At 39.5% G+C, this 24911-nt stretch overlaps 2 protein-coding genes across 6 annotated transcripts in view; both read left to right on the forward strand.

Moving 5' to 3' along the window:
* The window catches only part of CSDE1 (cold shock domain containing E1), a 39750-nt gene extending 32778 nt beyond the window's left edge, over positions 1-6972 (forward strand). For all 4 annotated transcript variants that reach the window (XM_048220477.2, XM_048220478.2, XM_044378628.3 and 1 more), the window contains 6 exons: positions 140-252; positions 1330-1449; positions 4450-4628; positions 5359-5522; positions 6283-6415; positions 6754-6972. In XM_048220477.2, the coding sequence (XP_048076434.1) occupies positions 140-252; positions 1330-1449; positions 4450-4628; positions 5359-5522; positions 6283-6415; positions 6754-6801 (757 nt within the window). In that variant the 3' untranslated portion in view covers positions 6802-6972. The remainder of the gene's footprint in view (positions 1-139; positions 253-1329; positions 1450-4449; positions 4629-5358; positions 5523-6282; positions 6416-6753) is intronic.
* Positions 6973-8203: 1231 nt separating this feature from the next.
* Positions 8204-18121, forward strand: NRAS (NRAS proto-oncogene, GTPase). 2 transcript variants are annotated; one of them, XM_044378630.3, is made up of 6 exons: positions 8204-8339; positions 10958-11136; positions 13112-13271; positions 13835-13958; positions 14519-14560; positions 14668-18121. In XM_044378630.3, exons 1-4 carry the CDS (start codon positions 8262-8264, stop codon positions 13952-13954), a joined length of 537 nt encoding a protein of 178 aa, XP_044234565.1. In that variant the 5' UTR covers positions 8204-8261; the 3' UTR covers positions 13955-13958; positions 14519-14560; positions 14668-18121. The 2 variants fall into 2 exon arrangements, with proteins under 2 accessions (XP_044234565.1, XP_048076436.1); XM_048220479.2 differs by lacking the exon at positions 8204-8339 and adding an exon at positions 8844-8971.
* Positions 18122-24911: the final 6790 nt, after the last annotated feature.

Raw genomic sequence — 24911 nt, forward strand, 5'->3', positions numbered from 1 at the left:
TAATGTGCTTAATACAGTATCCAGTATATGTAAGCACATATATAATAACACATGAATGTTATTATAGAAGAAATAAAATTTATTTGCTGCTGTTGGTATTTATGGTGATGTCTTATTCAAATGTTTCCTTTCTTCCCAGTGAGTTCTCTGGTGATGTTGATAGCTTGGAACTGGGGGACATGGTCGAGTACAGCTTGTCCAAAGGCAAAGGCAACAAAGTCAGTGCAGAAAAAGTGAACAAAACACACTCAGGTAATGAATTGTGATTTCTGCTTAATTTCAGTCTATGCTTTTGGTACGAAATAAGGAGTAGGATGTGAGAGGGAGCAAAAACCCAATCATTCTAGATTAGTGGTCCCCCAGGTATGACCCAGCAGCAGCACCTGGCCACTTATTAGAAATAATAAGTTCTCTGACCCCACCCCAGACCTACTAAAGTCAGGATGGGCAGTCTGTTTTCACAAATCCTTTAGATAATTCTGATGTACACTTAAATTTCAGAAGCAGTAGATAGTTTAGGTCCTTCGCTTTATGGTTATTTTCGATTTAATATTTTTTTCTTAAAAAATAACTCCAAGATGTAATATCCATAGGGATGGAAAGAGAGGCATTCCTCTAGGAGACTGTTTTGAATAATGGGAACTTAAGAAAACTGTTGTTATTTAGGACCTCTGACTTTTAAAAAACCTGCAATTTTTGGCTTTCATCTCAGCTTCCCAAGTAACACTTTTTCTTGGTGAGACCTAGAGAAAGGACAGTCGTGAATGTTCATTTCAATTCAGTAAATATCTAAGTGCATGCTGTGTTTTAGGTACTAGGGATATAACAGACAAGAAATCAGACAAATCCCTGCCTTTGTTGAGTTTATTTTCTAGTTTGTATTCACAGGCTAACAAGATGAGTAAAATATTGTGTTTAGTATGTTTAGAAATAGAGTAATATATGTTATTAAGATTAAAATAAAGGTGGGGGGGGCGCCTGGGTGGCTCAGTCAGTTAAGCCTCTGCCTTCAGCTCAGGTCATGATCCCAGAGTCCTGGGGTCTAATCCCATATGGGACTCCCTGTCCCACAGGGATTCTGCTTCTCCCTCTGCCTCTTGTCTCATGAATTTAAAAAAAAAAAAAAAAAGATTACAATAAAGGGAAGTGTGTAAGTGTTGGGGTTGCCATTAACTTTCTTTATTTTAATGGTAGTTTAGAAATATTTCAAGAATAGCAGACAAGCAGTCCAACCCTCTGTTAACATTTGTTGCAATGATTTTTGCTGCTTTTCCTCTGGAATAGAGTTAAAATTGTCGAGTAAGAGGTATGACATGCTCTGTTTTGTAGTGAATGGCATTACTGAGGAAGCTGATCCCACCATCTACTCTGGGAAAGTCATTCGCCCCTTGAGGAGTGTTGATCCAACACAGACTGAGTACCAAGGAATGATTGAGATTGTGGAGGAAGGTAAGAACATCCCCATCAGATTGTTTGAAATTTTTTACCTTCACATGACTATTTTGAACATTTTAAAATATATTGGTGTTTGTTGCAGTTGTTTTCAGATTCCTTAAAAACTGAAATTAAGGAAAAGTGACTCTTCCCCACCCCCATCTCTTCGCTTTTATTTTTATATCCTTTGGACATTAGATCAGCCTGGATTTGTGTTGTGAACAAATGACTGATAGGTGGGCAACTGAGTTATATTGAAATGGGCATCTAATGTGTGATAATCAGATACTCATATTGACTGTGTTTAGTACAACTTTATAGTATTCCTGTATTATTCTCTAGTTATTTACATCAGTATTAACAAATTTCCTAGTAGCATTCACTTTTATGAACATTTTTGCTTTCTGTAAAAGTACTGTGTTTATTCCTTAATAGCTAGGGTTCCATGTGGATCCTACTACTGGTCTCTGGGCCAAAGCACTCTATATTTTTCATTTTCTGCTTTTTTCTCCCCATCTTCAATAATTCTGAGTTCTGATGCCACCCTTTACCCCCAGCAATTAGCAGCAAAAAGATAACTTCGGGAGTGCCTGGTTGGCTCAGGTCGTGAGATTGAGCCGTGCGTTGGGCTCCACCCTGTGTAGTCTGCTTGAGCTGCTCTCCCTCTGCCTGTCCCGCTCATGTGTGTGCACTCTCTCAAATAAATAAATCCTAAACAAAAAAACCTACTTTTTGCATAAAATAAATTTGCAATAGGAATGGCAGTAGGAACCACTGGATTAGTATAGCTAAATTACCATAATGATGGGGTTGATGAGAGGGTTTATGATAGGTTGGCTCACAAAGAGAATAAATCTTGTGTCATGTAGGAGTCAAAGAGCATGAAGTGGGGAAGAACAGGTCATTTGAGAGAAAGAAATGAACCTTGATAACCTTGTTCCTTTTACCACATGAGGTCCTTAAGAGTTTGTTTTACATAGAAACCCAGTACACTCCATCACCCCCCAACTGCCATCCCAACACCCCTCCAAATAGAAGTACTTTTTATAGCAAATCAGTCTTTTATTTTAATCACTCCTTTTGTTAATTCAGATCTAATTCATATTAATTTAAAATAAACTTACTTTGTTCTGCTTTCCCACCTTTACCAACAATAGTGGTTAAACACACACTGTTTTTTAAAAAAATCACTCAGTACAAATCTGGCCTTTTGCAAATCAGTATTTTAAACCAATACCATGATTACACCATACTCCTGAAAGGGCTCTGGGGACTAGGCAACTAACTGGATCATACTGAATTGCCCTTCTTCCTCCTCTGTAACATGATGCTTCTTTTGTATTCCCAATCCCCAGTCCACTTATTCTTCAACAGTCCAAAGCAAGAATTTTATGGAAAAGGAAACTTGCCTGGAATCTATAAACCTAGAGGTTTTTGAGACTAGACAGATCACATTTTCCCAGTTGGTGAGAACAGCTCTTTTAATCAGGAATATAGCAACTCTGTATAAGACCATGGACTTTGAAGTAGGGCAGGCCTAGATGTGAACACCCAACTCTTCCCCTTCCTAGCTTTATATTCTTAGACAAATTACTTAAATCTCTCCTACCTCAGTTTCTTCATCTTTAAAATAAGGATATAACGTGAATCTAATAATCTGGAAAGATTAAATATGAATCTATAAGTGTTTAATAAATGGTAGTATTAACACAACTACATCAGACCAGCTGTTTCTATATCTCTAATCCTTGTGGCATGACTTTATCTGTTGTAAGTGTATCTTAAAGTTGTGGTTCCTATATGTTTGAAAAGAAAACCTTCACTTACCCACACTGTAATCATCAAGACAATTATTAAAAGCATTTCCATTTCTGAAGCTTCCCTTTCCACCTGATGGTTTTCTCCTTTTCATTTTTGTTGATTCAGTGGCTTCACCATCCAGGTGAACTGATAAGCAGCTGAACCTTTGGCACGGTTTTTATTCCTAGCCTGCACTGACCTCCAGCCAACTTTTTAAATTCACTCTCTTAATTTTTATTTATTTATTTGTTTGTTTATTTTTAAGTAGGCTCCACATCCCACATGGAGCCCAGTGCAGGGCTTGAACTCATGACCCTGAGATACAGACCTGAGCTGAGATCAAGAGTCAGATGCTTAACTGACTGAGCCACCTGGGCGCCCCTGCCAATTTTTTTACTCTAGGGAAGAGCTCTGCAAAAATATGGTAGCTTGTTTCTATAAAGTTAGTCTTCTTGAAACAGCCATAGCCATTCGTTTATATATTCTCTTTAGTTGCTTTCTATAGCAGCAAAGTTGAGTAGTTTTGACTAAAACAGGATGACCTACAAGCCTAAAATGTTTACTGTTTTTTTAAAGAAAAAGTATGCTGAGATCTGAACTGGGAGAAAAATACCTGTTGGTTTGAGGGAGTCACAGTCAGAACAAACAAAAGAGGTAGAATGCCAAAGAAACTTATCCACATTGTTTTTGTCTGTGCCTGACTTGTTTAATGCCCAGTTAGGTGTGGGTCAGAAATATTTTTGACTGGTTGGCTCATATTGTGAACTGGGGAAGCAGATAATCCAGTGGATCACGTTAGCAACCCATTCTGCTTAAAATGCCCAAATATTTAGATAATGAGGTTGTGAGTGATAGTGTTTTTAATTTCGTTAAGTGTGGTTTAAAACTGTTTATTAGGGGTACCTGGCTAGCTCAGTCTGAAGAGCATGTAACTCTTGATCTCAGGGTCGTGAATTCGAGCCCCACGTTGGGTGTAGAGATTACTAAAAAAAATAAACTTTAAAATTGTTCATTAGCTAGTGAAATACTACAAGTTCTCACTTGTTTTCATGATAGTATTTCATTGAAACTTTATGGTAGAATTTCTCAGGTATAAAAATCTTTTTAGGAACCTAATACATTTTTAGCAATTTACTTATAAATTTATTAGTAACATCAGCATAGGACTGTTGTGAAATACTAGTTTTTAGACTTTGTACCTGTTTCTCTTTACAGGGGATATGAAAGGTGAGGTCTATCCATTTGGCATAGTTGGGATGGCCAACAAAGGGGATTGCCTGCAGAAAGGGGAGAGTGTCAAGTTCCAATTGTGTGTCTTGGGCCAAAATGCACAGACTATGGCCTACAACATCACACCCCTGCGTAGGGCCACAGTGGAGTGTGTGAAGGATCAGGTAAGTGGTACATCTCTGGATCTGAACTTGATCCTTTTATGAGTTGGTAAACAAGTGTTAACCAAAACCTTGGAATTTTTTCAGCCAAGGGAGAACCGTCAATATTCACTTGGTTTTTATTTCTACTCCACCCCTTTTTCAATGGTTTGAGGTAGCTTGTAAAAATATGAAGAAAATCACCTGAAGAAAATGGTGATATGAGCAAAAAGAAAGTTAAGAGTATTATTGATAATTAACATTACATGACAGGGAAAATAAGTTTGGAGTGAGATTTTTCAGACTAGAAGGATTTAAGATTTTGTATACTTTAGCTCAGAGCTTCTTTTGCAGACCACGCAAAGAAAGCAGGCATGTATAGAAGTGTTCATAAAATACATTAGGGCAAACAAAACTATTCCTTATATTGAGATCTCAGTATGATTTTTTGCTTAATTCAAAAAATCCATATTCTATATGAAGACACAAGGCAAGCTTTGTTTCAGTCAGGCTATGATGGATTGAATGGCAATGATTTCAAAGGTAGATTTCTTCCCTGACAAGTTTTTCAGACCCATGTGCTTTCACGTTCTAGCACAGGCAGCTAAAGTGGAGCATCAGCATTAATACCATGTTTTAGAAATCCACTTCTAGTTAGGCTCGTGCATTGTGCTTCATTCAGAGTGAGGCACTTTTACCCCTTGTAATGTTCTTTTTTTTTCTTTCTTTCTTTTTTTCTTCCCTCTTCCCCCAGTTTGGCTTCATTAACTATGAAGTAGGAGACAGCAAGAAGCTCTTTTTCCATGTGAAAGAAGTTCAGGATGGCATTGAGCTACAGGCTGGAGATGAGGTGGAATTCTCAGTGATTCTTAATCAGCGCACTGGCAAGTGCAGCGCTTGTAATGTTTGGCGAGTCTGGTGAGTTTGTTGCTGGGCTGGTAAACTCCCTGGACTGTCTTTAAACTTCCATAAACTCTCTTCACTTTTCATCACTGCTTTTTTTTTTTTTTTTTTTTTTTTTAATCCTGCCACTTTCTGGTTATTTCTTGATCTTTCCTGTATCTTTTTTTTTTTTTAATCTCTAGTCTTCATTGTCTAAATTGTATAGTCTTACAAATCTGGCCCAGTGAAACATTAACTGAGTACATTCTGTGTATTAGAACTTAAATATAATAAGATTATGTAGTGCTTGTTCTTAAAGGATTCTGTTTAGCTTTTTCTTCCGTGAAGCCATTTATATGCTGCTTAAAATTCTAACTTTATAGTTTAGCAGTACTGTCTCTGCTTTTTTAAATGTTTTAAATTTGTAACGTTACCATGAGAGGAGCTGGGAGTCTCTTGAAAATATTTCTTCATACTTAACTTTCCTAAGGTTTTTCACATCCACTACCTCATTTAAGTGTCTGTGGAACTGGTTTTTCTAGTTGCAGACCAGTCCGGGGATGACCCTCACCCAAATGATTTTCCAGTTCCTCCATAATAATAAACCGTGAGTTGGGAATAAAAACATAAACAAACTCGTCTGTCCTGTCTTGCTAGCTAGCTGGCTAGATGAGGCAAGAGTCCCCTCATTAAAACTGAGTCATTTGGATAGTTAGATAGAAAACGTACTCCTCTGCAAGTACTTGCTTTCTTCCCACCAAGAGTTGTTTCTTCTCACCTCTTGACTTCATTACAGCGAGGGCCCCAAGGCTGTTGCGGCTCCACGACCTGATAGGTTGGTCAATCGCTTGAAGAACATCACCCTGGATGATGCCAGTGCTCCTCGCCTAATGGTTCTTCGTCAGCCAAGGGGACCAGATAACTCAATGGTATGAGGACATACAAGGTTTTGGGGTGGGTAGGGGCAGCTGACAGACCAATATGCTATTTCAGCATAGCTCAGAGCTTAATGAAGCAGGGAACTTCAGTATTCAGTATGCTTATAACTCGTTAAAACTCCCTACACATTGGTTTAGTCCCTAACAATAATGGCTGCTCACAGTAAGAAGCACATTTCTTGGTCTTCCTGATCTTTTGAACAGATTTTAGGTAATAGTTCAGGAGGGCTTACTGTGCATTTCCTCCTTTGGGAAAGAAATGGTGGTGGTTACGATGATTAAAAAGAAATGCTTTTATAGTAATTAACTGCAATTTTACTTCTTCACAGGGATTTGGTGCAGAAAGAAAGATCCGTCAAGCTGGTGTCATTGACTAACCACATCCACGAGCACATCATTAATCCACTATGATCAAGTTGGGGGGATTCTGGAGAAGGGTTCTGAATATCTCCCTCTTCATCCCTCCCCAAATCTGGAATACTTATTCTATTGAGCTATTACACCAGTTTTAACACCTTCCTCGTGTTATGTTTAAAAAAATAAATAAATTTAAGAAAACCATTTTAAAATTATGCACAGTTGCAGCCTGGAAAACTTAAGGTGGCGCCTTATAGTATCAATTTTAGGAGCTTTATTTGGTGCATTTAACGCAACTGGTAATTGCAAAATCCACTTCGCCTGTGTAAGTGAAAAATATAGACTGTTATCTTGTTGGCCCTATGAAATTCTGCACTTGGTATTTAGCGTATACTCTACCTTCATTACTATCTGGCAAGATGTTCTGCCTTAGCACTCAGTTGCGTTCTTTTCCTTTTCTTTCCTGTTCATTATGCTTTAATCCTGAGGACCATATGAAGGTAGAATATATTAAAAATTACAAAAATTATAAAAAATTGTATAGGCAAACCATTTCCTTAAGTTGATGGCCAAATGTTAAAATGTTATTTTTCATATCATTTATAATCTTGTCACAGTCCACTTAACGAAGTTTGGTTAGATTTCAGTGAAAATTATCTTCCAGAATAGTTTCTTTTTTCCTGGGATTGGGGAGGGGGGTAATTTTACTACAATTAGTATGTATGGTGCAGAATTTCATGCAAATGAGGTGTGCCAGCAGTGTGGTAATTTAATCGTATTTAAACAAAAACAAAACAAAACAAAAAAAAAGACGAATGCACAAACTTGCTGCTGCTTAGATCACTGCAGCTTCTAGGACCCGGTTTCTTTTACTGATTTAAAAACAAAACAAAACAAAAAAAATAAAAAAGTTGTGCCTGAAATGAATCTTGTTTTTTTTATAAGTAGCCGCCTGGTTCCTGTGCCCTGTGAAATACAGGCACTTGATCCTTGGTGTAGCTTCTGTTCGACTTTATATCACGGGAACGGATTGGTCTGATTTCTTGGCCCTCATCTTGAATTGGCCACATCCAGGGTCCCTGGCCAGTGGACTGAAGGCTTTGTCTAAGATGACAAGGGCAGCTCAGGGGATGTGGGGGAGGGCGCTTTTATCTTCCCCGTTGTCGTTTGAGGTTTTGAACTTCTCTGGGTAAAGAGGCCGTTTATCTTTGTAAACACGAAACATTTTTGCTTTCTCCAGTTTTCTGTTAATGGCGAAAGAATGGAAGCGAATAAAGTTTTACTGATTTTTGAGACTCTAGCACCTAGCGCTTTCATTTTTGAAACGTCCTGTGTGGGAGGGGCGGGTCTGGGTGCGGCCCGCCGCGTGACTCCTGGGTCGGGGGCCCACGTGGCCGGGGCGGGGACTCGGGCGCCCGGGGCGCCGACTGATTACGTAGCGGGCGGGGCCGGAAGTGCCGCTCCCTAGTGGGGGCTGTTCATGGCGGTTCCGGGGTCTCCAACATTTTTCCCTGTTGTGGTCCTAAATCCGTCGGAAGCGGAGGCAGCGAAGCTTGAGGTAAGGCTCTGCGATGTGTAGCGTTTGTCTTGGGAGCATACAGGCGCCTCCTTGTTGCCAGGAATCGAACGGAGTCTGCAGGCTGGAGACAAAGGCCCTTGGGCGGGGGTCCTTCGTTTTGAGCCCTACGGGGGAGATCTCTGGAGACTGGCGGGGGTGTAAGACGAGGGGACGGCCCGGAGTCTGCCCCACCGGAGCTGAGAAGACTTGCGGGAGGAGTAGGAAGAGGGGTTTCCTTTACCTTAGGCTGAGGGCGGGGCCCACGGGTTGTTGAAAAATAGAGCTGGGTGGGGGTAGCTAGGCGACTAACCAGAATTCTGAGGTCTGAAGTAGTAACCTGCGAATGTTTTTGCACTCCTGAAGCACTTTGAGAACCAAGTGGAGGGTCACGTGTGTGGAACCGATACCTTTCAAACTCAGGCTTTAGTTACTATTGATTACAGAAGGCTTCGAAGTACTGTAGTTGTGGCTCGCCCTTTAAACCTAATTGCTGCTTTCCCACAGGTTCTTGCTGGTGTGAAATGACTGAGTACAAACTGGTGGTGGTTGGAGCAGGTGGTGTCGGGAAAAGCGCACTGACAATCCAGCTAATCCAGAACCACTTTGTAGATGAATATGATCCCACCATAGAGGTGAGGCCCAGTGGTAGCGCACTGATCCTACCTCTGGCGTTTGGTTCACCCTTGCACCCATCCATTAGCTGTTCTTTGGCTAAAGGAATAGTCAAGAGAGAAAGTAAAAGTTACTTGGGGTACTGAGTTGAGTAATACAATAACGAAGCTTTCCATGTTTGTGGAGAAGAGTTAATTTTTATTAGCTGCTAAAGATTTTCTAAAAAATCGACAATTTAATAGTTCAGTGAACTTTTGCAAATTCATTGTTGAACTCACATGACAGCTCTGTTAAACACAGGTCATACGAAGAGTGATTGAATAATAGGATGGAGATAAAGGATTCAAAGATCTGGCCTTCTTCAGTTTTAATTAGCTGGCCGAAGCCGCTGAGACTGGGCTGGAGTAGAAAGAATATGAGATTTTGAGTCACTGCCTGAATTTCTTTCGGTCCCTGTTTGCAGTTTATATAGTTACGTTATATTGAGCAAATCACTTAAACTCTCTGAGCCTCATTTTCCTCATCTATTAAATTACCATAAACATTCCCTGCCTGTCACACACACAGATGTTGAGAAAAATCAGTGTAAGTTTTTTGTGTTGAGTTCATGTTATAGATTGGCTTGAATAATGGCATCTAAGGTCCTTTAAATAAAAGGTTTTGTTTATTCAGCTTAAAAATGTGTGACTAGAGATTTTATTTTAATCCACACCCTGGTCTTCCTACCCCCAGCCTCTGAGCGTTTAATGGAAGCTAACTAACATAGCCATTATTAAAAATTAGTCATTAGTCCTTGCAGAAATTTCTTTTTAAGCCTAACAGCTTTAGTGTTAATAGTTAGAACCTCTTAATATTTTTCTGAGTTTTATTTATTGAAGGGTAATGTACATACAGTAAAATACACAAATGGTATATTTACAGCCCAGTGACTTAAAAATTCGTGTATACTTACGTAACCACCACTCAGAAACACAGACCATTTCCAGTGCCCCAGAGAGTTCTCCCAAGCCACTTTCCAGTCAATAAACCCCCACCGTGCGGGGAAATAACCACTTCTCTGACTTCTGTTACTGTAAATTAGTTTAACTAAAACCTATCTTTATAATTTTAATTGTGTTCATTGTCTCGGAACATTCATGCACTTAACCATATTTCATGTTTCAAGCAAGTTTTGGCAGTGGGAATTCTATGTTAATTTGAAAGTATATTACAGTCCCACAGTGAAGTTGAGTTACAGAGGCACTGATCAGTGAACTAGGAAACCAGGTTGCATTCTGTTTCTGAGCCAGATCTTTACCAAGTGTGATGGGTTATTTTCTTTGAACTGAATTCCCAAAAGTATTAAAATACAAGTAAAATTTTTGCCTTAGAGCCAAATTGAAAACTTTTAAAATATAAATACATGTGATCTATGCATGTTTTTCCTCCCGAGGAATTATAACTGTATACCGTGTTTGGAACATGTAGGAATTTGATTCAGGAATATTTCCCAAAGGTAAAAATTCACCAGGCTTGGAAAAATATTTTTTTGTTATAGTCTTGTCTGAAATAAAAAGTATTTGTGTATTTAGTCATAAACACAGATGACACTGTGTCCAGGGCCAGGTATAATTGGTGGAGGTACGTTTACAACTTTAAATGTACAGTAAGTGAGAAAAGTCCAGTTCATATCTCAGTAAAATACACTGTGAAACCTAATCTCTAGTCTTAACTGCAATAGAGCTGTCTTTTGAATTACCACATTTTTTCCATCTTTTCCAGGAACAGAGTGACCACATTTTCCTTTCTGCAGGCATATAGGATTTGGGGCTTTTTTTCCTAGGGTGACATTAAGTACTTTCTGTTTGTGATTATATATGAGGAGTTTGAGGGACAAACCAGAGAGATGGAAATAAACTTAGGTAGGAGCTTATCTAACCTTGGCAATAGTATTGCATTCCCTATGGTTTCTAATAAAAATGAAATCTTCCTCTCTCCCTGCCGTCCCCCACCCTCCACACCCCCAGGATTCTTACCGAAAACAGGTGGTTATAGACGGTGAAACCTGTCTGTTGGACATACTGGATACAGCTGGTCAAGAGGAGTACAGTGCCATGAGAGACCAATACATGAGGACAGGCGAAGGTTTCCTCTGTGTATTTGCCATCAATAATAGCAAATCATTTGCAGATATTAACCTCTACAGGTACTAGGAACATTATTTTTTCTGAAAGGTTGATCTGTAAGTGTATTCTGAAGCTTTGTGGGAGGGATGAGGTTACCACACTAGGGAAGATAGTGTTTTTAATTATGAGAAGAGTTGGTTTCAGGTTGTTTACCATTGAGGTTCTGGGGTTATAACTGAAAGTTAATATTGGAGTTTATTTTATATAATACACCATGGCTAGAAAGTGTGCTAATACTCAAATGAAGCTTGCTAATGGGATGATTCAGAACCAGAGGTGGTGGTGTGAGAGATCACACAGGAATTTCAGAGAGGAAAACATGTCTGAGAACGAGTTGTCAGTAAGTCATAGAAGAGAGATGATGATAGGAAGAAACGAATGGGGAGTAGATAAAGAGGAAGGATGGTCTTTCTCAACAGACCCATAAAGTTTCAAAGCTCAATCAGACCATAAAAAATTCTAGTACAACATCCTTGTTTTACGGAATCAAAAGTAGAGTTGCAGGAAGTGGTTTGTTAGGTTTTTGGAGTCATGGTTGTTATTAGCATAGCCAGGACCAAACACCCAGGACTCCTTTTTCTTAGCTCCATGTTCTTTGAGCAGAGTAATACAATGGGTTGAAACTTGGCTCCATCATCTATTACCCATGGGCCTTTGGGGCAAACTACCAAATGTCTGTGCCTCAGTTTCCTTATCAATAATATGGAGAGAATAGTACCTACCAAGAGTTGTTTTGAAAATTAAACAAGTTAATAAACACGTTAATCACCAAAAAGTGCCTAGCACACAGTCAGTGCTATGCAAGGGTTCTTCCTACAGCCTGCAACCCTGACTTGTGCTCCATCCGTAGGATGATGTCTGCTCCCAGAAACAAGCTAGTCCAAAACTGACTTCAGTTGGGTTTTTTTCCACCTACTCCTGCTCTGCTTTGCATCTGCTCTCTGGAAATAATAGCAATATGTAATAAAATGTCCAACACTTGTCAAGCCTCTAATATTTGTTGAATTTCTAGAAATCGTTTTTCCTCTTAGGCTGTTTTGTCTTATATTACGCTTTAAAGTAGGCCACTGCCGTTACAGCAAAGGTCAGTTCTGCAGATAGCCAGGGTGATGCCGGTTCGGCACATGACTTCGTGTGTAATCCAGGGCCAGGGTCGGGCGCGGTATTGTGCCATATGATGGCCACAAACTTATGTGATTATTTCAGTTAATTAAATAAAATTAAAAAATTTTATTTCCTTGACCACATAGCAACTGACTTCCCAAGTGTCCAACAGCTGCATATGACCAGTGGATATAGTTGGACAGCGCAGATAGAGAACCTTTCCATCATCATGAAAAGTTCTATTGGACAGTATTGGTCAAGAGAATCTAGAGCAATTGTTTCCAAACTGCTGTGTGCTATGTCTTCTATGTCATTGAAGGGAGTGCTGTAAGTTGGGAGTTCCAGATCCTTCAGCCCCCCTTTAGTAAGAGCAGTTCTGGTGTTTTCTGTTTTGTATCTTGGACTTCCAGCTATAATACTGTTTGAAGAAAATGTCTGAACACCACCCCCCTAGAGAAGTAGATGGACTGTCTTTCATTAAATACTGTCACTTTCAAGAAAACCTCAAAAAGTTATTTTGAGGCAGCAAGCTTTACTTTTTATACTTCAGATCTTAATCCAGAGTGTGATTTCAAGTTGCCAATTAAATCCGGAGCCAAGCTCTTTGGAGAATCAAGAAGCCTAATAAGTGTGTGTGTCAAATGGTAGAATAGAATTGCCATCCATTTCCCCCATGTTTGGCTTCCCTATGGCTGCTGCATCAGGTCTAAACCAGTCTACCTAGTATGCATGGTCTTTTATAATTAGTGGGGGCTTTTCCGTACTAGAAGCTAATAGGGCTAGATAAAATTCATTAGACCCTTTTTTGTTGTAGCTGCTCATTCTTCCCGAAAAACGTACTCTTAGGTTATGATAACATACTCCTTTTTTTTTTCCTTTTTTTTTTTTAAGGGAACAGATTAAGCGAGTCAAAGATTCAGATGACGTACCTATGGTGCTAGTAGGAAATAAGTGTGATTTGCCAACAAGGACAGTGGACACAAAACAAGCCCACGAACTGGCCAAGAGTTATGGGATTCCATTCATTGAAACCTCAGCCAAGACCAGACAGGTATAACGGAGCTTTGAGCATCTGGCAAGAGTTTGTTTAATGCAGAAAAGTTTGACTGCTAGAGATGGGAGCTGCATTTTTTGTTGTTATGGATTTTCTTATGGAGTTTTGATATTCTATTTTTTGAATCTTTGGTTTAACCCAAAATGAATTGATGAATATTCTGGCGTGGGACTTGACTTCCACCTTAACATGTTAATATTACTAAATACTACTAAAATGAGGACCCTTGATTAAAGATAAGTACAAACATTAACCTTTCTCCATCAACATCAGCCAGTGTTCAGGGCTTTTGCTCTCCTGAATGGATCTTTAGATCTGGTAGTTCTATATGTCCCACGTTACCCATTTTTCTGTGCTTGAATGTTATTTTTGCAAAATATGCCATTTGTATATCAGCCTGTTGATGTGATTCAGTGAGAATGCTAAGTTTGGTGTTCTCTTCCTAAATCACCCTCTTTCATCAGCTAATTGGAATTTTAATTCCACTAAAGAAGTACACATAAGAGAGCTTACGACCTGGATTGTGTCTATTAAGCCATCCTTATCATGTTCTTTTATAGGGTGTTGAAGATGCCTTTTACACACTGGTAAGAGAAATACGTCAGTACCGAATGAAGAAACTCAACAGCAGTGATGATGGGACTCAAGGTTGTATGGGGTTACCATGTGTGGTGATGTAACAAGGTGAGCATGTGGTCTCCTGACATAACTATAATTTTTATTATTTAGCATCGGGCAGTTTGGAGGAGATTGCTGTTATTTTTTCTGTATTGCTATTTAACCTAGAGTTTTTGCTCACTTATGGTTGTAAAATATTTTCCTTATGGCCCCCTTTCTGAGACTACTGAAATCTAAACTGTTTTTAAAGTATTAAAGTAGACTACACCTGAGGGGCTCAGTTGATTAAGCATCTGCCTTTGGCTCAGGTCATGATCCCCGGGTCTTGGAATTGAGTCCTGCATCGGGCTCCCTGCTCAGTGGGGAGTCTGCTTCTCCCTCTGCTTGTGCGTGCTCTCTCCCTCTTTCTCTCTCCCTGACAAATAAATAAATAAAATCTTAAAAAAAAAATAAAGCATTTAAGTATTTTATAGACAGTATTACACTTTCAATAATATTAGAAACTAGAAGGCATTATTATGAAAAGTACGCATACCATACCATATTCTTGGCTCTGATGAGGAGTTTGAAGAATCACTACATCAAAACTCGATTATAATAACATGGTGTGTGTTCTTTTCTTATAGATACGTTTAAAGTTCTAGCATCAGAAAAGAGCCACTGTCAAGGTAGGACAAGTTTGGAAATGAATATGTTATCGTTCGCGTTGATTTCTTAACCTTGTTTTTCTTACATTCTCTATATGCCACTTACACAGATTCTGCCTTTATTTTAGCTGCACTGACACCCTGGTCCTGACTTCCCTGGAGGAGAAGTATTCCTTTTGCTATCTTCCGTCTCACAGAGAAGCTCCTGCTACTTCCCCAGCTCTTAGTAGATCAGTACAATATTCTCTATTCGAGAAGTTCTCTGAATAACTACCTCCTCACTTGGTTGTCTGGCCAGAGAAATGAACCTCTTGTTACTCCCCACCGTTTTTCCACCCTGCGTTCTCCCCTAGCACACACAAACAAACCTCCGCCATCCCAGGTTTTTCATCTGAAAAGTAATTCATGCTCTGAAACAGAGAACCAAACTATAGACATGAAATTCTGTAGGAAACAATGTCTTGAGCTCTAAAGTAGCAACTGCTGGTGATTTTTTTTTTCCTTTTTACTGTTGAACTTGGAACTGTGTTGGTTTTTGGAGAAATGTCATAAATTACTGTTTTGCTGAGAATATAGTTAAGTTGCCATTTGGTTTGTTTGTAATGTCATTGGCTATATTCTGCAAATTGGCATCTGCTCTGCATTCATAAATACCCAAGTGAATACTGACCTTTGAGTCTATCCTAGTATTCTCGACTTTCACATAATTAAATCTAACTCTTGCAGCAAAGTGCCTTTTTCTAAGGAGTGGTTTGTAGACTTGCTTTATAATATTTCAGTGGAGTAGATGTCTCAAAAATCATTATACATGGAAATGAATGTCTGAGATACATCCATGACCTTGTCTACCTTTGAGGGAAAGACATCCTGATGTGATAGCAGATGCCATTTCTTACATGTATGAAGTTGGATTTCTAGAGACTTGATTTGGGTCTCTTCCAAGAGAAAGGTGAAACTGGAAACAATTATGAATAATTTCACTTAATTTTTACCTAATTTGTACTTTTTGGGGGGGTAGGGCAGGGGGTAGGTTACCACTTACAAAATGTATGCAATTTGTTTCTTCTAGCTTACTGATAATGAACTTCCATTCATTTTTAAATTTAGGTCATAGCTGAAAGCTCTACGTTTGCAGGTGTTCGAAATTGTAACAGTTTAATAGCGATGATTAATGATTTTCAAGCCTCGGATGTATTAACAGACACGTTCTCACTGCGTATCATGGTATTTTAATGATGTATATAATTGCCCTCATTCGCCTTCTTACCCCACCCTCTCCCTCACCCCACCACAATGGCGGCTTGGTTATTTCAGTTGAGTAAAGCATGGTGCTGACAGACCAGGGTCACAGTTTTAAAACTTGAGCAAGCCAGTTAGCATCACAGAAAGGAATTCTTCCACGTTTGCTCATGGTACCAGGAACCCCAGCTAGTAGTTTTGCCAGAAGCCTACTGTTAGTCCTGCCAGGAAGGACAAGGTCAGTTAGCACAAACCCTTCACCATGACTGGAAAAACTGCCATCTTGAGGAGGGTCAGCCTAGAGGTTTTTATAAATAGTGTTTAGACTTCTTTTTAGCCATGTGGAAACTCTGAATTAAACCCAATATTATTTTCATTATTTTGAGAATGAGGATGCCTCTGCTCAAAATGTTTTAAATTTTCTGTGATGATAGTGTTCTTTGATGGGTGCAAAATAGGATGTTGATGAATTAGTCTGTGCATACCAGATAATAAGCTGATGAGTTTGTTCAGAACAAGAAGTCGCCTTTCTATTGAAACTGCTGTTGAAGAAGGGAATGGAAAATAGAATGAATTGTTAGTTATGAGGATTTTGGAGGTAGAGCTTTTCCATTTGCAGATAATTTCCTGGTAATTCTCATGAAAATTAGATTTGGATAACTTTTGATAAAAGATTAGTTCCAAAATGGCCACTTTCTGTTCTGGTCTTTTGATGTGTAAATCCTTCCTGAGGTCCTCCATCTTCTAAAATGAATTTTCCTTTAAACTCCACATTGCCTTGAAATGAATTCCGAAGAGGGGAAGAAACATCGATTGTGCCCAGAGTGGAATATACCCAGAAGAGTTGTGTTCCTTTGCGTTAATTTTGAGAACTTTCGTATACTGTCAACACCTGTCAACAGAAACCCTGTTGCCGTGTCTCTGCTCCTTGTGGGACTGGCTTGTCACCTCTGTGCTTGTCATTGTCTTCCACCTCTTCCTCCTCCTCCTCTGTGCTGTGTGACTGACAGTAGGACTCTTCTTCTTTTAATCAAATTTAGGGAAAAAGATACTCCTTTTAGCCCTTAAATGGATGTACCTTATAGTTTTTTCAAGTATGTTCTAAGCACAGACGTATTTAAATGGGGCCAAAATTCAGACTTCAAAATGTTCTTTTAATAGTTTCTTAAGAAGTTACATGTAGGTGTGAATTTTGGCACAATAGAGTGACAAACTTAAGAGTTAAATGCTGAATAACTTCAGTCGGTGTGAAATAAAGTGTGGTTTTTAGAATATGTTTGTGATTGCTGAAAACAGTTCTAGTTTACCTCAAAATCTGAAAAGTCTCTTTCCCCAAGTTAAGTGCCTGGCCAGCTGTTATGAATTACATACTACTTTATGTGTGTTTGTGTTTTAAAGGTTGCACCTTCAAGAGTGTGAAAATGTTCTGTCTACAGGCCGCCATGCCTAATCTGTAGATGAAACTGTTCAGTGCTGTATTTGCTCCAGCAGCATACTCTAGAATGTTACTTGGTAATATAATATCGTACTTATTACAGTTTTCACATTAGTGTAATAGGTAAAATTATTCTCGGTATGTATTTTAGTTGGCCCATGTTTAGTCTTTCATCATCCTTTAAACTGCTGTGAATTTTTTGTCTTGACTTGAAAGCAAGGATAGAGAAACACTTTAAAGACATATTTTGGTTTTTTCCCATTCCAGAATTTGTGAGCATAATCCTATTTTGCTTTACATTTACAGTCATGAATTCTCAAGCTGGCAGCTACAACCAAGAACCAAAAAATGGTGCACTCTGCTTCTTGTAATTCATCTCTGCTAGTAAGTTACAAGAAGTGAGGATAATTAATTAGGGAAGTTATTTTATTTAGGTGGTTTCTGTAAGCAAGGGACTATAATTCTTGTACATTATTTTTCATCTTTGCTGTTTCTTTAAGCAGTCTAATGTGCCACAAAATTATTTTTAAGGTGTTTCCTGTAAGAATTGTTTTAAAAGTGTTCTCATTATCAGAGTAGTTGTAGATATGTTTCAGAATATAACTGGTGATTCTTAAAGGCCCACGAACTGACCGAAGAAGCAATTGTATGAATTCTACTCTGGAGGGAAGGGAGGATCTCAATGGAAATTGTATGACTTTTATATTTCTGTGCCATCGAATATAGGTAAAAATACCAATTGTGCAATTCTGCTGTTTAAATAGGAACTATTGGCCTCCTTGGCCCTAAATAAAAAGGGCTGATATTTTAAGTTGACTATTTTATTGTAAATTAATCCATCCTGATTTTTAAAAATTTGGTTGAATGTTTTTCTTGTTAAATGTTTAAAAAATAAAAACTGGAAGTTCTTTGCTTAGTCATAACTCTTTTTTCCAGCGAAGTGGCTTTATTGTAAGTTAATACCAATTTTAGACTTTTGGATGTGACATTTGGACAGTGTTTCAAAGATCCAAGTTCCTTATTTTATCCCAATACAAAATGTGTCAAAGCCTGCTTTTAAACTGTTACCGTGGGGGTGATTCATAGCCATGATCCATAGCTACATGTCAAATTCTAACATATTAATATGAAGTACTCGAAACTATCTTTGGAAATCTTTTGTCCTCTTTTTGCATTACTGCACAGTCTGCCAATCTCAGTATCATTAGAAGAACATCAGTGTAGGAGCCAAAGAACATGGGTTCCAACTATAATTTTACTACTCTGGACCATAGTTTCCTCACTTACAAAATAGGGAAGTTGAATTGGAGTATCTCAGGTTCCCAGCCCTAATTAAGGAGATGTAGTGGTTAAAAACAAAAACAAACAAAACAACACAAAACAAAAAAAACCTAGGATTTTCCACCTAACACTCGCATACTGTGATTATGAGGACCTTGGTTTATTCTACCAAAGACATTGTTTTTACTTTCACTTTTCCTTCAGAAGAGGACAAGGAGGGTTATCATTAATATTTGGCTGAGCTAAGCTTGAGGAAAACCAACGTAAATGACAAAATACTGTTTCTAGATAGGACTACCAAGAAATAGAAACATGTGAGATAATTAAATGAAAAACAGAATTACGGGCTTTGTATATCTAAACCGTTTCCCCCTTAAGTTATCACCTGTGCCTCCTGTCATTTATTTTTTGCTAATATTTGATCCCCTAGTAACTGAAAGAGGGAAGGAGAAAAGGATGTTTTCTGGCTTCTGCTGGTGGCTGCTATTCTCTTTGGCAAAGTGAAGCTACAAAGAGACAAATGATGACAAAGTAGCCACGGAAGCTTGTGTATCTGTAATATGTGGAGACCTCCCATGTACCTCTGCTGTTAAGATTTCTGTTCTTAGAACAAGCAATACTCAAGGTCATTAAAAGGCCAACATAGTTAGATGAGTTATTTGATACCCATAAATACGGGTAAAGGGGCCAAGAGGCCACACTAGTGATCATTCTGCAAAACTGCTTAAGAGACATTTCAGAGTGGCCAACTCCGTGACTTGAGAGCACAGATCAATGTCCAGTATCCAAGTGGGAAGATATGCTTTGTATTGCTTTAAAAATAACTCGGGGCAATGAAACGTGGTCAATAAAAGCAAACTGGAACTCTAGGAACATAAACACAGGAAAGAAACATCCTTCACAGTGCCAAAAGGAGAAATAAAAGGTTCAGATTCATGAACTGGAAGCAAATTCAGGAATTGATCGTTCTTACCTGGAGATTGTGTATCCACGATTTACTTCACACTTGCACCAAAATAGTTTATTAGCCTACTGCATGTTATTTCTCAGCTTTAAAGAATGAACTTAGTCTCTTCTTAAAATAGTACAAATACTCCATTATAAATACAGTGTACCACTGATTTGTGGGAGTGTAAAGAGAGAACAAGAGGTAGCACTCACCCAATGTTGGGAGTTAAAGTGATTATTAAATGTCTCTAAAATGTTTCTAAAGATAGAGGCAACTTCCAGCCTAGCGGCTAGCGGGGGAGGACGTGGTTGGAAGGGAGCCGTTGCCTCCTAGAACCTTTAAGTACATGAGCCTGAAATAGCCAAGTTAGGAAAAGAAGTCTAGAGAGGCTGCAGTGAAACGATACAGTTGGCACTACTGACCCTTTCTCTAGGAGCTGCAGATGTGTGAGGTACATAGAAGATCAAGTCTGAAAGAAAACTTGCAAATTATTTTAAAACATCCTAGTACAGATTGATTCTCCACATTTACAACTGAGACCCACTATCCCTGATTTTTTTTAACCAATGGAGTGAAGTTTAAAGACCTCTTCCAAGTTAGATCAAGAACTCCCATAAATGTATGCTGCTTTTGCCTGTGAATTTGAGGAGTTTGACATTTAACAGTTAAAGTCCAGATGAAACTCTACAATAGCAGAATTACCAAGGCCTGTGCCTGTGTCACCCCGTCGTTCTGTATGTGCTGTTGACATTTCCTCTCAGAGAGACATTTGGATCCCACCATGAGGCAGAGCCACATGCCCTAACAAAATATATTTGGTGCATTGGCTCACTAAATTTTCCTTATGACTTGCCTTCCTAATTCATTCAGCAAGTTTTTATTGAATGCCTACTATGTGCTTGGGCGCCGTGCTGCTCTGAACATTGAGTAGCGAACCAGATAGACGTTGGTTCCTTATTCATCTTTCATATTCTATGGAGGAGAGATCACTAACACAAAATTTCTTAGTTGGAATTTGGTGATTGTCTCAAAGACCCTACCCAGTTTTTCTGACTCCTTTGACTCCTTCCCTGTCTTTCTGAGAATGGTCAAGGCTACCCAGGATGCACCAGAAACTGTCCCACGCCTCTTCGCCACTTGGGTCGCTCCTTTTCAAGTCAAGGCTCCATAGAAACAGAAACGATATATTGCCTTGCATGTTCAAAGTGCTCTTACGAACCTCATCTCATGTAATCCTCAACAACAAAGAAATACAGGAATGACCTCCATTTTACTGGTGAGAAAACAGAATCTCCTAAAAATGGATGGATTTATTTAGATTTGAGCCCAGGTCTCCTGATTTCAGATCCTGTGCTCTTTTTGGTTCACTGAGTAGTTTTGAAACCATGCTTCTCAAAGCCCTTCGAGTCTTATAAAGACTTCTGAGGAAGCCTGAGTGGATGGAGCCCTGTCCTTCCTTATCCCCCTACTTCAGCTGAAGCGGTCCACTTTCATCCGTTTTTCATTTTAGGCTTTCATTCAAGATTTAGTTTGAAGACTTTTTTTTTTTTTTAATTTATTTGAGAGAGAGAAAGAAAGCAAGTGCACAAGCCGGGGAGACAGGCAGAGGGAGAGGGAGAAGCAGGCTCCCCTCTGAGCAGGGAGCCCGATGCGGGACTGGATTCCAGGACCCCAGGATCATGACCTGAGCTGAAGGCAGACGCTTAACCGACTGAGCCACCCAGGCGCCCCTCGTTTGAAGATTTCTTAAGAAGTTCAAACACCACTCGACTTCAATCTAATTCTACAACCATCTATCAATGGGGAATCACTAGATCCCATCCTCATGCCTAGTCCAGAACCCACTACCCTCTAGGCACAGTCATGGTCATTGCACAACTAAGCAATAGTGAAGGAGGATATAACAGTGGTTCAGAACCCCCACTCTGGAGCCAGAATACCTGGGCTAATACTTAACCACTGACTATGAGCCTTTGGGTAAGTCAACCTCTCTGTATCTAAATTTTTTCAACTGTAAAACGGAGGTAATAATAGTTCCTCAAAAGACTATTGTGAAGGGGCACCTGCGTGGCTCAGTCAGTTAAGTGTCGGACTCTTGATTTCGGCTCAGGTCATGATCTCAGGGTTGTGAGATCGAGCCCCACAGTGGGCCCCGTACTGGGAGTGGAGGCTGCTTAAGATTCTCTCACCCCTCCTCCTCCCCCTCCCACACATGCACACCCTCTGTCTCTCTCAAAACAAACAAACAAACTATTGTGAAAATTAAATGAATTAATATATGTTTAAGAAAAAAAAAAAACCCAAAAGCTTGGAACAGTCCTCAGCACAATCCCCATTGCAGGGACCCCTTGGCATGCCTCCCCCTCACTTCCAACAGAACTCAGATACACTGTTAAGTTTAGATTGTTTTGTTAAAAGCAAATTGCTGAATTTCAGTTCCATTCAAGAGACAGGAAATAAAGTCAGTTTGTCTCATGGAAAGGATGAGTCTTATAAATCTGACTTCTTTATTTTTAGGCATGTATGGGAAATTATTACGGAGAGGGAAATGAGGCTGAATCCAGTGAAATTCCACAGGTTCCGTTATACTCCAAACAAAAACCGATTACTTAGGTATAAAGTAACTTTTACATACCTCTAACAGGGTGACAAAAACGGTGCACAGACGCTGCTGGCAAAAGGGTTGTGCTCCCAAACCGGAAGTTGTAATGAACCCAGAACCGCTCCCACCAGCCAACGTTACGAAAGATGCTTTTCCTGAACGCGTACTCCTCAAATTCACAGGCAAAAGAAGCATACAATCTGCTTCTCCTGCAATCTGAGCCTCTTTCTACCCATCCTCCTTCCTTCCCTCTCTCCTCTTACACCTGTCAGATCTGCGTCGCACCATGGTCCAAAGACTTTCCCTATTGACTACTGCTCCCTCCTCTTTTATCCTTCACAGGCATTACTCCAGTAAATCTCTTGTATGTCTCATTCTGTCTGGACATCTTCTTGAAGGACCTGAACTGACGCGCGGTGATCACTAACTTTCCTAATAGCCAAACCTATGAGCTGGTTTCTGTCCTCTCGTGAAGGCTCACTGCATTAAACCCTGTAACTCAGTTTCAGATTGCTTTCCTCCCATAGCTTCTATGAGGCAGTATTTTCCACTTCTCCTCCTTCTTCCCCCATCATTTCAACTCTTTCTGTGGTCTTTTCTTTCTACCACCAATCCTTAAATATTCGCTTTCCTGGGGCGCCTGGGTGGCGCAGTAGTTGGGCGTCTGCCTTCGGCTCAGGGCGTGATCCCGAAGTTCCGGGATCGAGTCCCACGTCGGGCTCCTCCGCTGGGAGGCTGCTTCTTCCTCTCCCACTCCCGTGCTGTGTTCCCTCTCTCGCTGGCTATCTCTCTGTTAAATAAATAAATAAAATCTTAAAAAAAAAAGATATTCGCTTTCCTTAATCTTTCTGTGGCCCTCCCCTCTTTCTCTCTGTCTCCGTGATGTAACTGATTATCAGAGTTTTAACCACGATCATTGCCGATGACTCACAAATCTATCTCCAGTTCAGGATTCTCTCCTGAGCTCCAAAGCCAAATATCCAACTGCCGACTGGATGTTTCCACACTGATGAGTTAAGCCGGATACATTGGTTTTGGCCTTAATTTTATCTATCCCCTCGCATTATCTTCCTACCAATCACTCACAAGGAAACTTGAAATGTATTCTCGACAACCCTTCTTTCATCACCCCAATATCCAGTTTGTGGTTTGATAGTCTTGTTCTTGAAACAGGTCACATCTGTCACTGCCTACTGCAGTTCTACAGTGATTGTCTCGGTTTAAGCCTTCCTCATCTTTAACCAAGATTTTCAAAAAAATGACCTTTTAATGGTTTTCCTTCTGCCAGCCTTTCTCCCTTCCTAACCACATGTGGCCAAAGGGATTTCCTGAAATGCAAATAGATCATATAAGAGACAGTACAATGCAGAAGTAAAGCACAAAGGCTTCAGCTTAGGATGAATCTAAGTTCAAATCCCGACTCTGCCTCATTGATGGCATAACTATGGACAATCACTTAATATTTCTAAGCCTCAGTTACTTCATTTGAAAAATGAAGATTAATAATATTATCTACCACAAAGAAACATTGTGAAGATTTAATAAGATAATAAACATAGGTTAATTGGTGGAAGATATATGGTCAAAATATGTTTTTTAACTCATTTTTAAATTAATTGTTATTATTTTTTAAGTAGGTTCACACCCAGTGTGGAGCCCAATGCAGGGCTTGAACTCACAGTCCTGAGATCAAGACCTGAGCTGAGATCAAGAATCAGACACTTAGTCGACTGAGCCACCCAGATGCCCCTTTTATTATTTCACATTGCTCCTAACAACTCTTCCATGTCCCCCCAGTGCTATAATGATTACACTGAAACCCCTTAGCATGGTATGGTTTTGCCTCATTTTCCTCCCTGTCTCTTGGCAGGCACCTTTTCAAACTCTATCCTTCAGTCCCAACCATACTGTAGTAATTGCAATTCCACAAGTGGGTCATGAATTCTTGATAATAGCACATTTATGAAAAAGGGCTTGGGCCCTGAAATGAATTGGTATATAAGCCTTTGAATTTGGGAGATGGGGAATAGCAATGGGATAAGAGTATGAAGTAACTAGGGTTGATCCCATAGATTTGAGGAAATTTATTTTCTCTGTAATGTTCCACAGTCATATGGAAATTTATTCAAGAAGTTCTCAAATTATTTGGGGGGGCAATTTTCTAAAATTTGTATGGATAGAGTCTTGATGACCCACTAGAGACTTGTGTGAGGTATCTAAGAATCCACACTAGTAGTCTAAATAGTTCTGAGGGAACACCTGGGTGGCTCAGTCGGTTAAGCGTCTGCCTTCAGCTCAGGTCATGATCCCAGAGTCCTGGGATCGAATCCCTCATCGGGCTCCTTGCTCAGCGGGGAGCCTGCTTCTCCCTCTGCCTACTCTGCCTGCCGCTCTCCCTGCTTTGTGCTCTCTCTCTCTGACCAATAAATAAATAAAATATTAAAAAAAAATAAACAGTTCTGAGAAGGGGTCTATTTCTATCCTCAGTTATAGAATTGCTTGAAAACCATCTCTCATCATTAGAAATCGTCTCATTTTGTTTCCTTCATAGCACCCATTACTACCTGAAATTACCTTATCGCCTGTTAGAATATAAACAGAGGCTTTGTCTTTCTTGTTCACTATACATATGCCACTGCCCAGGACAATATCTGGTTAGAATTTCCTAAAAATTGAGTCCACACAACTAGTAAGAAGAGGAGATATGACTAGAACTGAGGTCTGTTTGACCTTACCCACTAAACTTGGTGTCCTTGAGTGCCCAAGAAATACTTGTTGAAACAATAAACGAAGAGTCAATGAATGTGTTTTTTTAAAGACTTATTTATTTATTTATTTATTTGAGGGAGAGAGAGAGAGAAAACAC

Source organism: Ursus arctos, unplaced genomic scaffold (genome assembly GCF_023065955.2).
Source record: "Ursus arctos isolate Adak ecotype North America unplaced genomic scaffold, UrsArc2.0 scaffold_12, whole genome shotgun sequence".
NCBI classification, from domain to species: domain Eukaryota; kingdom Metazoa; phylum Chordata; class Mammalia; order Carnivora; family Ursidae; genus Ursus; species Ursus arctos.

What these genes read in the sequence shown, in the direction of transcription:
- NRAS (XM_048220479.2), top strand. Translation starts at nt 8,861, where the DNA reads ATGACTGAGTACAAACTGGTGGTGGTTGGAGCAGGTGGTGTCGGGAAA. An exon ending in AATATGATCCCACCATAGAG is followed by an intron (nt 8,972 to 10,957) that starts GTGAGGCCCAGT and finishes CCACACCCCCAG; the next exon opens with GATTCTTACCGAAAACAGGT. An exon ending in CCTCAGCCAAGACCAGACAG is followed by an intron (nt 13,272 to 13,834) that starts GTATAACGGAGC and finishes GTTCTTTTATAG; the next exon opens with GGTGTTGAAGATGCCTTTTA.